Below are 13,196 nucleotides of genomic sequence, written 5' to 3'. Positions count from 1 at the left end.
TGCGAAGCAATATTTTGAAAGGGTCTCTAAATATACAAAAAAATGTTTATATATAAATTTGGTGATCAAAATATTTACCGCTATGACTCAAAGGGTTCAATATATAGCTGCTGCTGTTGCCGCGGGAAAAATTTCGTTATAGAAAAGCTGTAGCTAATTGATAAAAACGCTCCCCAATTTGCACAAACTGTGAACTTCTTTCTTACCAAGTCGCAGGAATTCATTGTACAATTTGTAAGGTGGATGGATGGTTGACCGAAAATTCATACTTTCTACGAATTTTATTCGTCCATTAAATATTCAATGAATTGTCAGATTTGTTAGCCGCAACAACCTCTGTACAAATGAAATTTTGAAAAATACAGAAATTGTTACGAAAAGCTTAGATGTCGATGCTTCATTTCGAATCGCTTGAAAATAGCTAAAAATCTAATCAATTCGTTCGATTTCACTCTACGATGGCTCCTCTCGTCGAGGGGACGTTTTTTCTTTTAAATTCACTTGTGAAACACTTTTTTTCGTCCTGATATCGTTAAATATTTATCCTTACAACGTAGTACGTAATATTGATTGATCCTGATGAAAAAACGATGACATTGAATTGACTTTGCAGAAAATAGTCTTCTTGATATAGTGAGTCATTGTAGAATTAAAACAAACGAATCTATACGACAGATATTTAACAATTTTTAAGCGTTTTTAAATGAAATATCGATATCTAAGCTTTTCTTGATAACTGCAGTATTTCCAATTTTTGCACTTTCAAAGAGATTTTCATAGCTTACGAATATAATGATTCATTGAATACTCAATGCGCGATTATCTCGTAATGAAATTGATAAAAGGTATTAATTTTTAGCCAACCAATCTCATCATTTTCACCGTTTATTAAAGTCAACTGTTTCGTAGACGCGTATAAATGATGTTACACAAATAATGCTGTGGTGTTATACATGCGTGTATAACGGAATGCAAATGCGTGCAACAATCGACGTACACTTATTATATAATTGCGCAAAATGATTCGTGGATGAAAAATTGCGACCACGCATACCTGGATAGTAGAACGAAGTTCGGCACGAGGCTAATAACATACCTACATACGTTTGTCAATATATATTTGAATCAAGCCATGTGTAATAATGCTTAGCATTCGAAATTCGAACTGAAAGATGTCTCGTAACGTTGCGTAACGTCCGTTTCTGCGGCTGGAATACCATTTGGAAAGGCCTGCAGCCTTTGGCACATCGCCTTTGTTACTGGGCCATGGTCAGTGCAAATTTTTCAACGAATTCCTGCAGTAGACACCTTCGCCATTGTTTATTATTATATTGCAAGAGGCGCAAAACCGCGCAGCGTTCGCGAATTCCGCAAGGATGTGAAATTATTCGCACACCTCGTTTTATTTTCTAACAAAATCGATAATTCTCAACGGAATTTCGATTAAGAATGACCAAAAATAATCGATTTGCGACTAAATATCAATATATCTATTCGTGTCCTTCATTATTATTGTCTTACTTACTAATTACCTATCCGATGTGGTAAGTGAAGGATGGCTGAATATTTTCACCTGAAATTGAAAAATATTTTCAATGAAACTATAAATTATGAAAAAAACTTTTCCGCTATTAAGACTACGTGCTGTAATTCAAGAAATTTTTGTTTCGTACGCACCGTTTCAAAAAAATACGATAAAATCGACTAAACGATTCATTTTTACCGATTCAATCGAGGCGTGTTCGATTATTTTTTTGGACTCCATTAATTGATGCATCGATCATTCTTGGCTTGGTAGCCATCGCTATTCTCTGCCACCCTCATTAACGACGAAAAATTTGTTACCTCCTGTCAGTGATTAGCCACCGACTCACAATTCTCGCGATTTTGCGCGCCAATTATTTTGCTCACTTACGCGCGGACGCGTTGAAGCATTCATACGGCAATTGTCAGTCAATTTTTCACTACCCGACAAAGCGCTCAAATTGTTATGTAGACAGCACAATAGAGCTGCAGGCGTTGGTAATTGATGTGAATAATTGTTCGCACGCTTCCTCAGCGATGATCGTCGTACATTTTCACTGAATATTTGCTCGTTCGACTGAATCGCAAATCTAGGTATAATTTCCGCGCACGTTTTCATGCGTGCAGATCATCGTAACCGAGCAATTAGAATTGTTTCTATTTTTACGAACATTTTCCCCTAAATCTGAGCTTGAAATACCGAGTTCATTCATTTCTTCAATGCGATCTATGCCGAGCTGTATATTTATAGTTGCAACAATGCGTTTTAAAATGGGTCGTCCAAAATTGTGACAAACGATATTTTTGCTTTCACCGAACTACTTATTCCTGATTAAAGTGCAGTTCCTGTATTTGCGAAACAAATTAAATCGGTCGGAATTTAAAGCGTCAGCAACATTTCAAGGCGAATTATAAACTGTGTCGTATAGAATTCTTGTGCAAGCTGCTAAATCGCTTCTTAACGTTTTCAAGCATTATAGCAATGAATATTTTGTAACGAAAGACACCAGAAATCGTGCGACGAGATAAAAGGATGAATATCCGCGAGTGAAAGTCAGCGGTTATAATCCGTATAACGGGGACTATCGAATTCGCTTATAGGATAGCTTATATTTCTAGGGAGCATGGGTAAAAAACTAGAATTAGTGATTGATGGAATGACCACAATATCACAACTTCATTGACGCGAAAATTTTATTCGGAGAATTTAAAAGCGAGGTAAGTTCAAGTACGGAAAATTCAAAAACATATCAAGTCGAAATACACAAAGATAAAATATAGAAAGGCTTACAATTCCATATTATCAAAATTAATTCTGACGATTCTACATTTTGGCATTCTGTATTCTGACCTCCCTAATCTTTTACTTCTGCATACTTTGACTGTTACAATTTTTAAATTCTATAGATACATCGCGTTTTCCCTTTTTTCAAAATTCGATATTGTAGCCCTTCAATTTTTTGATCCTTCTATATTTTCACCACCCCCCACCAATTCGTAGAGCTTAATAAAAAATATTTCACAACCTCTCCAACGATCAAAAATGCTCAGTTTTTTATTGGTCATTCTAGTCCAATCGCGGTTCGTTAATTTCGGGAATTCGAATCATTGACCAAAACAGTTACGATAATATCGAATCACTTTTTCGAATCTAATGAACAGTCGTCAAAAATTCCAACGAATGGTTGGCGATTTCGTTTCCATTCATTTTCCATCTATTATGAAATTACCTAAGTCGAGGAATCAGTTATGAAATACGGTGGATCTTGTGGCTGTAGCAATTCAATATCTGTCCAGTCACTTCCGCTCTGCAGCATTGTTATGGTCAGAGTGAGAATTCTCTGCTGACGAAACCTATAAGCGGAAAGTAACCTCCATCGAAATTGAATGATACGATATTAAACGTACACTATATATTTGAAATCATGTAATTGTCGATTAATCGAACTGCCAGACTAAAAGTACAGTATCCATTAAACATGGGTATTTTCAATCCCGACTAAAAAATTTAACGACCATCCCATAAAACTAAATGTCATTAAAATAATTAAAAGCACGTAAGACATATTTTTCACGATTTCCAAATTTTTTCATCCCCGAATGGAATGTTATAATTCTTATTAAAGAAAAAAAAAAAAAAAATAATGTTTCCACGTTTTATTCGCTTGTCACTTGGCAAAGATTGTAGAAAATCTTATAATTACTGTATTCTCTTCTCGGTCCGATCCGTGTAAATTATAATACACGCCGTAAAGCGAAAGTTATCATAAATTAAAATGAAATGAAGAGAGAGCATGCAGACATAAAGAAGATAACATCGAATCGCATAATGTATTATTGCAGGTGATTAAAATTTTAGTAAATCGCGTGTTGGCAGCTGCGAATTCTTGCGTGCTCGTGTCACGTTCTTTTCGATTTGTATACCTATAATAGGTGGCAACTTGCCATTCCGTTGCAACAGTCACGGCACTGTAGGCGTGATAATAAATGCATTCGCGTTAATGCGAGTAATCCAGACCGCCTGTGTATTAGGCTTATCATTAAATCGGCCATAATTCTCATAGAGTGCGAATCTTTATCTCCTCGCAAAAACGAATTGTCCAGGTGACAGATTGCACGCATGTCCTCGTTAAAGTTTCACAAGTACCTCTAGGAAAATATTGCGTTAACCTATACTTCCATTTTTTCTATTACCGTCTCCCATGTTTTATAAATTTCATAATTTGATTTTCCTTTTCGATTTTATAACTGTAATAGCTTCGGCCTGTTTTTCACACCTACATCAATCCATCCGAGTATAACAAACATCCAAACGATAAGACCCCGAATAATAACGAGCAAACTTGAAGGTATATGTCCATTAAAAATGCGTATAATGTGGGACAATTTGTACCATACAAGCATATGTATCGCCGAGTGTTGCCAAGACAACAATTCCGGCAACCATATATTCCAAACCTAAAAGCTAATGGTGGCTCGGACCACCTTATGAGGAACGAAACGATCAATAAGTGTTTTTACGTCAGGACCTGTTTCAAGTAAACTAAGAACTTTAATTTTTAAACCGAAAATAAAAAACAACCAGGCTTATTTAACGTACGTAATGTAACGCAGATAAAGTACAATATACGATCACTGCTGTCTTTATTCAACGATCAATTATGCAATAATTTTTGATTAGAAGAGCCGACATGGCATGGTCGCATACTATTACACCTTTAGTGTGCTTCGTACCATCTACAGATTCTAATTTATTGGTATAATACTACACGTGTGCTTGAATATGATCTTGAACCGGTGAACCTTGCAATTGGTTTTTTTATTTTTACACAATCGGCTGTAGTGTAAATGGTTTTTACTCATAGTTTGCGGTATTCATACGTGATAAATACAAGCGAGTAAACGAAGAATCGGTGTTAAGATGACAGCCTAGTCGTTTTTCCAAGAGAGAAATAAAAACCTCCGCCTACCGTAGCTGTGAAAATTCTCACGCCTTGTACACGCATTTGTTCAGAATTGTACGCTTTGTTAGTTTTCCTCGGAGGTGTATTTAAACTGGTTAATTTTGCAGAATAATACATCAGTGTCTTTTCTTAGGCAATAAACAACTTTTTTTTTCTGTAATCCTCTCTCTCTCTCTCTCTCTCACACTTCGGTTTTTCGTCCAACATTACGGTAAAGGAATGCAGCTAAAGTAGGCAATCAACCGAGTTTCTATATAAGTGTACTTAGGCGGGTACTTTAACACGCGTGCGTTACATAGACGACGCAAATTTATGGTAAGTATACAAGTACCAGCACCGCGAGCACTTCGCGTATCACCGTGATTCGCGTTACACACATCGCGTCCATCTCGCGTAAATACGTATTCGCGTATGTACGTATTTGTTTTACATCGTCATACACGTGAACTGGTTGCCCAATGAAACCGAACGTCAGCAAAAAGAAAGCCATCGTCGTTACGTAAGGCTTGGGTATAACTATAACCACACCATGTACGCGTTGTATAAAAATAATACGCTGCTGGGAGCGTAAAAGCGGCACGGCCAGAAGTTGCACTGTCTGCGGGTACATATGTGCATAAATAAACTGGTTTCTGCAACTACCGTAGTTCGTGGTCTCAGGTTTTCCTTCTAATCGAAGATCGTTCGCCCTGCACTGAGTCCGAACCGCCACCACGCGGCGTCTTGTTAATTACGTAAAAATTTAACGATAATCGTATAGATCATTTTTTATATCATACACTTGCCCGACGGTTTCTTCTGGTCGGATTCACTTTACACGCTCTCACCCCGTTCTTACCTAAATATCTTTGCACATCACCGGATTTTATTCGATTATAGACGGTGCAGTCGGCAGGCTATATAAGGAATGTGCAAAATTCGAAACGGGCAGTCAGTTTCAACGCGGCCAAGTTATATACCGAAACAAGTACGGCATTATTAGTAGCCTTTCTAATTAATTGCAGAGACCTGGAACCAACGTTGAGGGTACGAAATACTGGTTACAATTTGAACTGCACTTGCACGATCGTTGCGTAACGATCGAACTGCCGTATCGATTATTTAGCTTCCGAGGATCAGTGGCGGTCGTGCCATTTTTTTTTTAACATCGACGATGTGCGACTAACGGAGTTCCGAAAGAATCGCTCCTTCAGCGACTAATTGAGGAGAATTATAAACACGATTTCATTCTATTTTCTCATTACTTTGTTACAGTGACAATACGGCGACAGGAGGCGGTGGTATGATGGCGAATTCTAATTCGGTAAACTCGATGAACAGCGCGGAAGGAAATATGGACGGAACGATGACTCCGAACCCCGTTATGGCTACTCCGGGGATAAATAACGTCGCTTGGAACAGGCAGCAAGCCGTGAGCGTGCGACATGCCTTCAAGAACTACGGAAGCAGCAAAAACCCGAATCAAGTGTTGCAGAACCTCAACATGACAGTGGCCAAAGGTTCCATGTGAGTAGTCGTTTCAGTTTTCATCATTTCCTCAATTTCGTTGGTTAATCGCGGTGGACTGTAAAAAATGTTGTGCTCAAAATTGGCCGGCGAGGACTTACGTGATACAATTTTTCGGATCAATCCGGAAATTCAGCATGAGATGGTGTTGAATCGACGGCAAATCGTGTTCCATATAAGTCCTCCTCGGAATATTTTTTACAATGATGTGTAAATTTGATTGTAACAAATTTCTGAAACTCTTCATAACGTCTTCTATTGCTGGACGTCGCGTAGTCTACGATGCGAAAGAAGTTGAGTTAATCAATATCCCGTTCAAAGCTAGTCAACTACTTACAGTTGATGTTTGAATAAATAAATTGAAATAAACGGGCGAAGAAGTAAATACCATTACAGGAAGTTTAAAAAGTAAATGACACGTAATTACATTTAAGCGAACAAATCACCAGCTATATAAACGCAAGGATACAAAGAATATCCATTCGCAGTGGATAAGGAAAATTCCATAGAACTTTGCGATTTACGTACGTATGCGTATTAATGTGATAAATGACAGAGACTTGGATTTGCAAAGTTTTTCCACATTCTTAATGACGTAATATTCCGGTTCCCGTGATATTCCTGACTACTTTAGAGCGAGATATCATTGATGACGACTTTTTTTTAAGATGAAATATGCGTTGCTTCGTGCCGACGACCTTGTCCCAAGAAAAAAAAAAGAATTTTTCTTCTATTCTATGAGTACCTGTATATTTTTTGTCCGCACTTTGACACTGAAATTTTGAACCGTTGTTCACCTCGAACTCTGAGCGTCTAGTTCAGGCAAAATTAGCACATTCCCGGCAAACCCGGTGTTTAAAAAAGCCTGTAGACATATTCTATAGTAGACATGTCTTGGTTAATAAGCCTTGGGACATTATTTTATAAATCATTTCTGTCATGTATAATTTATGAGCAAGTATACCATCCCAAGTCAACTGCTTTGATGTTTGGACAACAAATTTGCCCGAGTATGTACATATTCCGGATATACGCGGACGCAGAGTCGAACAACTCCACGTATGAACAGTGAATCGGTGCTTAGAATAGATCGAGGATGTCTGGGGAAAAAACACGGGCCAATTTGATGAAATTAATTTAAAATTTTAAAACTCTTTTATTTCTGACTATACCCTGTAAGCAGCGATCCAAGATCGTAGCGTCACTTTGGATTCACGTCATAATCTCGTATGCGCGGCAAATGACTTTTAAATGGTGCAGTCCAATAAAGATAGACCCAGAGATTCTGAACCTTTCGTATAAACTTCACTCAGTGAGATTAATAAACTCACCTATCATTTGGCTCGTGGGGATGTCGCGTTTTTTCTACCAGTAACAATTAACACAATAAATGTCCACAAGCGTAACAAAATTGACGTGTTAACGAAAACCGCCTGAAAGTAGTGATCAAGTAAAGACAACAGTTTCAATAAATTTCCACTAGGTTATAAAAGTTTTACCGCCACGCGGACAGTTGAGTGTTTTTATGGGTTTAAGAACCGAGTCATTATCCGCGATGGGTCCCACGGCATGAATAGGCGTAATTCCTTCAAGGGGGAAAGGTTTTGCTTTTTCTCACAGTTGAAGTATCTCGTAGGTAGGAGGTCTCCTACCTGTGTAGATTCGCCAAGTCGTAACAACGGTGTGAATTTACCGAAGAAAAAATTATTGTTGGTCTCTTATTTGTCTATGAATGTAGTTACTATTACATATTGTTGAGCCGGTAGAGAAATATGGAAATTTTAACAAGTCACTAGGCGCGTATCGTTACTTTTACGAATAACAACTGCAGGTACATGCAATATGCATACATATAATGTACAAGAAAAAGAAGATACCACCGGTTTTTCCCCGGGATCAATCTATCCATACCCGTACATTCTATGACTTTGCCTTGAGCTCTCCTCAACATCACAAACTCGGAAAATTTTCCGCGTTGATTCCATTCGACGTTCCTTCGTCAGAAACCAGATATTTAATGATTATAACAAGAGTGTCTATATGTATAGCTTGTTCGATATTGACGAAAATTATTTTTCACACTCGATGTGTAGAGTTTGACGATTATCATCGGTTCCTCCGCGTTTGCAGTATGAGCAATAAAAATTTACAAGAAGCATATAACGCGTACACTTTGAAGTAGAACATGAGTCACTGAATTAGTTTGAAAAGAGGAGCGGTAGTGACGCGGAACTTTGATACATTGCAGATTTGACGAGAAGAAAATAAAACTTGAGAGCGGATTTAGGAGAAATTGCATAGTTTTCGAACCGGGTTGTACGGACAATGTGTAATATGAAGCTTGACGTGAAATCTTGACGATTCCAAATAGAGAAATACAGAAAGAACGGAAAAATGATACTTTCTTTTCACACGTCTCGGAACTGGCTAACTTCTATCGCCTGATGAAAAAAAAAAAAAAATAAAACATTACAATCTGACGTGACTTTCCAACTATATGCCTCGAATTTGTACCGATTCGCTTTGCGATTCCGGTATAAAATACAAGTACGAGGTGAAATATGAAATGGACCCTGCACGAGATCAAACTTCTCGGGAAGCTCTCTTCTAATCGTCGACAACGTTGTAGACGAAGAACGGCGGTGAAATGGGTGACGCAATAATCAGACCGGAGAACAAGACGAACGAGAAGGCATTCTCCGAGTACTGGCGTGGCATGAACAAAAATGAAAGTGATCGAAGCCTGGCACTCAACTCTTAAGAGCAGAGTATTCGATAGGTAACAGTAACTTGGCGGTGCATGGATATTTGCACAAGACTCGACGCTGCTGATCTCCGACTAACGCCTTGGCCTGTTCGCGCGGAGGAAAAAATTTCTTTTGTTTTTTTATTTGTTTTTTTTTTCCAATCAATTCTCCGTGTGCAGTTGGCTCGTGACCTACGATATATTCACCGGGTTCTGCAATCAACGCTGCGAATTTTCATCGTTAAATGACGAAACGAGAATATTATTTGGAACGTGGTGAAAGAAAATGGATCAATTCCGACTATGAACAATGATCTGTTTGATAGGTCGAAACCTCTCTCAAGGTCGGATAACTTTCGTAGAGAATTTCACTTTTCATCAACCGAATCGTTGATTTTCTCATGGCCTAGAAAATATTTCTTAAATGCAAGTCAGTTCCAACTCGGTATAGCGACTTAAATTCGTGAGGTTTGTTTCGGTAATCGGGGAGCTATCAGGGAATTTTATGTCACCCCGAGAGTTCTCAAAAATCGATTCTAAATTGATTTGATAAAACTTAGTCCAATGTTAAAAAAAAGAATCTGTACTTGAGATCAAAGTATTCTTTAGAGGACCGTATAAATCACGCGGTCTGCATGATAAATAGGATCGGACATCCAAAGAGGCACAAATATTTCACACAAACTTGGGCTACTGTGCCGTAAAGCTATAAAACTAGAAATCAAAAACAACGTCATTTTTTACTTTCCTCATATTTATACTGTAACGATTGAATACACGCTCTTGTTCCGCCGGGCGGATGCGAGTCGATTGTAATCTGACGTCGATAGAAGAAAGGAATCAGCGTTCGAAATAGGAAACGGAGTTCTTTCGTAGTATTTTTTTTTTTTTTTTTTCTTATACCAAATCGAGATGACGCTTTTAAATCCACGCGTTGTTGATAATGGATCGGAATTCGAATGCACAAATGATGACTTAAAATGCTTCGACATACTGTATTTACGCATCCAGTGCCTGCACGTGTAGAAAGGCAATCGTGTCTACCTTGGCTCGGAAAGTTATTTATATAAGGTTTAATATCGACGTGACTAGCCCAGTCCTGGAACATTTCGACATGCGGACATTTATAATGGAGGAAAATATAGCTATGGTTACAATAATAATAATAATAATAATAATTTCCGCGCGAGAAATCGCCCCTCGTTAACTGTCCCCTTTCGTCTCCTTTGAAACTGAAGTTAGGAAGAGCCGACAGCATATATCACACATTTTAGTACGCTAATGACAAATTGTACTTCGTGTAAACCTGATATTATAGATTGTGAGTCGCGTTCAAGTCGAGTGATACTAAGTTTGGCTTATGTTATACCTTCTTATACGAAATTAATAGATTTGCAATCATTTCGCCGACTCATTCGCTACGGTTTTTCTCTTCGACTAGCTTCAACTAGGATGGAAACTTTGATCGAAGTCTCAGGTTTGGCGTAGCTGACGCGTTTAGATGTAACAACACGTATGTATGTAGTTCCAAATAACAGCATGGAACGATTGGAATTGCAGGAAAATATGTGAAAGCAGCTCAAGTCGTCGAAATTGTGAACCGTTAACTCAACGCCATCGACTATCCACGTATTCTCATTAGACCGCGTATCCCTTGCCGATGAATTTTTGATGGAACAGAGCAAAGCATATCAGACACACGCCGGTGATTAGTTTCCACTATTAGTATCGGCAACAAACATCAGCCAAGTGCTGAGTTGAAATTCCAATGCCGCTAAAAAAATTTTGATTTTTCAATCACGATGCCATTTCCAACTCCGCTAAAACGACATAGGAAAAATTTCATTCCCGTACTTCAAATGTCCTGATTAACGTTGTGCGTACATGTCATCCACCTTCCAAAGTACATAACTTCGAAGACACTTGTCCCAGTTTAATAATATAGTTTGCCCTACTTGTTCATAATCTTGGAATAAAGTTTCCATCGGTAAATATTGATTCTCAGACGTGTAAAGAGGACAACCGACTATACTGCGTATATTTATTTGTATCGAAAATGATTCGTCGAAGTTGGTCATGGTAGAATATCTTTTTATCAATTGATTAAACGGTTGCGTCGTTTCGATCGGCCACGGCCAATCATCTTCGGGCAATAATTACTGACAATTCTACGAGCGTAACGTGTCGTTGTCCAGCCATGCCAGGAAGAAATGGCCAAGTTCGACGAATCATATTCAATATATGCAACGACATTGGTCACGAAGTTCAAACTTGTATATTTATTTCGACAAATCCACAGATATGGACTCCTCGGCGCCAGTGGTTGCGGGAAAACGACGCTTCTGTCCTGCATCGTTGGTCGACGGAGGTTGAATTCTGGAGAAATCTGGGTCCTGGGTGGAAAACCGGGTACCAAAGGTTCCGGAGTGCCGGGTAAGCGCGTCGGCTACATGCCCCAGGAAATCGCCCTCTACGGAGAGTTCACCATAAGAGAAACGATGATGTACTTCGGGTGGATATTCGGCATGTGCACAGCCGAGATCGTCGAGAGGCTCAGATTTTTGCTCAATTTCTTGGATCTGCCCTCGCAAAATCGACTCGTCAAAAATCTCAGGTGAGTCGAGGCGATTCGTTCTTCGATTATCAGTCTTGGAAAGCATTTGTCATTCGTCTTACCAGACTCCCGATACAGATGTCGCGTTCTTAATGAAAATTTACGTTTCTCTGAATACAGCGGTGGTCAGCAGAGGCGAGTATCTTTTGCCGTGGCGTTGATGCACGACCCGGAACTCCTGATTCTGGACGAACCTACGGTGGGAGTCGACCCGCTCCTCAGACAAAGGTAAGGTTTGAAAAATTTATTGAAGCCAATTTTACCTGCAATCTGAAATCTCAAGCTACAACGGAGGTCGCTGATTGAGAAAACTAATCACGCTCGACGCGCGAGAGTCGTTTACTTGGTTTCATGTTCCTCCCATTCGAGCCATCATATTACTATTATACCTATAGGTGTAATTTCCATTAAGGATATCTAAAATTGATTCGAGTAAATTTGACAGTTTGAAACGGAATTTTCCGAGAGCTATACAACACTCTCGCAGTTATTGATCACCAGCGAAATTATCAAAACGGTGTTATCCTGGAATATTCTGTTGTGATAAACCTAAATTCCGGATTCTTTTGTCGCAAACAGAATTGTTTCTATGGTTGGCTGGGTAAATTCCGAAACCCAGCTCGTTGTGCAATCGGCTTTAAATATTGCCTAGTTTCTGAAACAAGGGCGTAAAGGGAAATTTTTCTTTTTTGTAAAAAGTTTAGACCGGAGTTGCGTTCAATTTTTTTTTACTCTCTGCGTAAAGTTCGCATAATGAAAATCATGGGATGATGCTTATAATTATACCTTGATTATACACAAAAATAGGAAATTTCTATGACAAAGAAAATGATGTTGCCCTAAAGTGTATTTATCGAAAATAGAATCCAGCTTTGGATTATCATTTTTGAATCGGTATATTACATTTATATTCAAAGACAATACATTATTTATTAAAAATGATATTGGTTCGCACGATTGTTCTTAAAAATCATTGCTAAACAGTATACTATATTATTATTATATTATTTCACATCATTTGCTATATTACCGAACAACATGCTCTTCGTATTCCTTTTTCTATACCCTTCTTTTCTTTTCGTTCTTCTTGTAACAATGAAAAGCTAATCGCGCTCGTGGCTAAGTCCCGAGACGCAACTTGTACGTTTACCCCGCCAGGTGAATTGCGGCAAATTTACATCGGTCGAAGATCACTGACGTGCGTGCCGCAGTTAATAATAAAACAGAAAAGTAATTAAAAAACCGCGAACACACGCACACACACACACACACACACACACACACACGCAAGAAGCGAACTGTAAAAAACTGGCTAGTGACGTCAAGCTGGGTCTCGTTCAGA

General features: G+C 38.6%; 1 protein-coding gene across 5 annotated transcripts in view; it reads left to right on the top strand.

Moving 5' to 3' along the window:
* Positions 1-13,196, top strand: part of snu (ABC-type transporter snustorr) — a 50,899-nt gene that overhangs the window by 27,055 nt on the left and 10,648 nt on the right. For all 5 annotated transcript variants that reach the window (XM_046637145.2, XM_046637147.2, XM_046637149.2 and 2 more), the window contains 3 exons: positions 6,243-6,494; positions 11,540-11,854; positions 11,975-12,082. In XM_046637145.2, the coding sequence (XP_046493101.1) occupies positions 6,243-6,494; positions 11,540-11,854; positions 11,975-12,082 (675 nt within the window). The remainder of the gene's footprint in view (positions 1-6,242; positions 6,495-11,539; positions 11,855-11,974; positions 12,083-13,196) is intronic.

Source organism: Neodiprion pinetum, chromosome 1 (assembly GCF_021155775.2).
Source record: "Neodiprion pinetum isolate iyNeoPine1 chromosome 1, iyNeoPine1.2, whole genome shotgun sequence".
Classification (NCBI taxonomy): domain Eukaryota; kingdom Metazoa; phylum Arthropoda; class Insecta; order Hymenoptera; family Diprionidae; genus Neodiprion; species Neodiprion pinetum.
The sequence above is the reverse complement of the archived record's forward strand: the minus strand, read 5'-3'. Positions and strand labels throughout refer to the sequence as shown.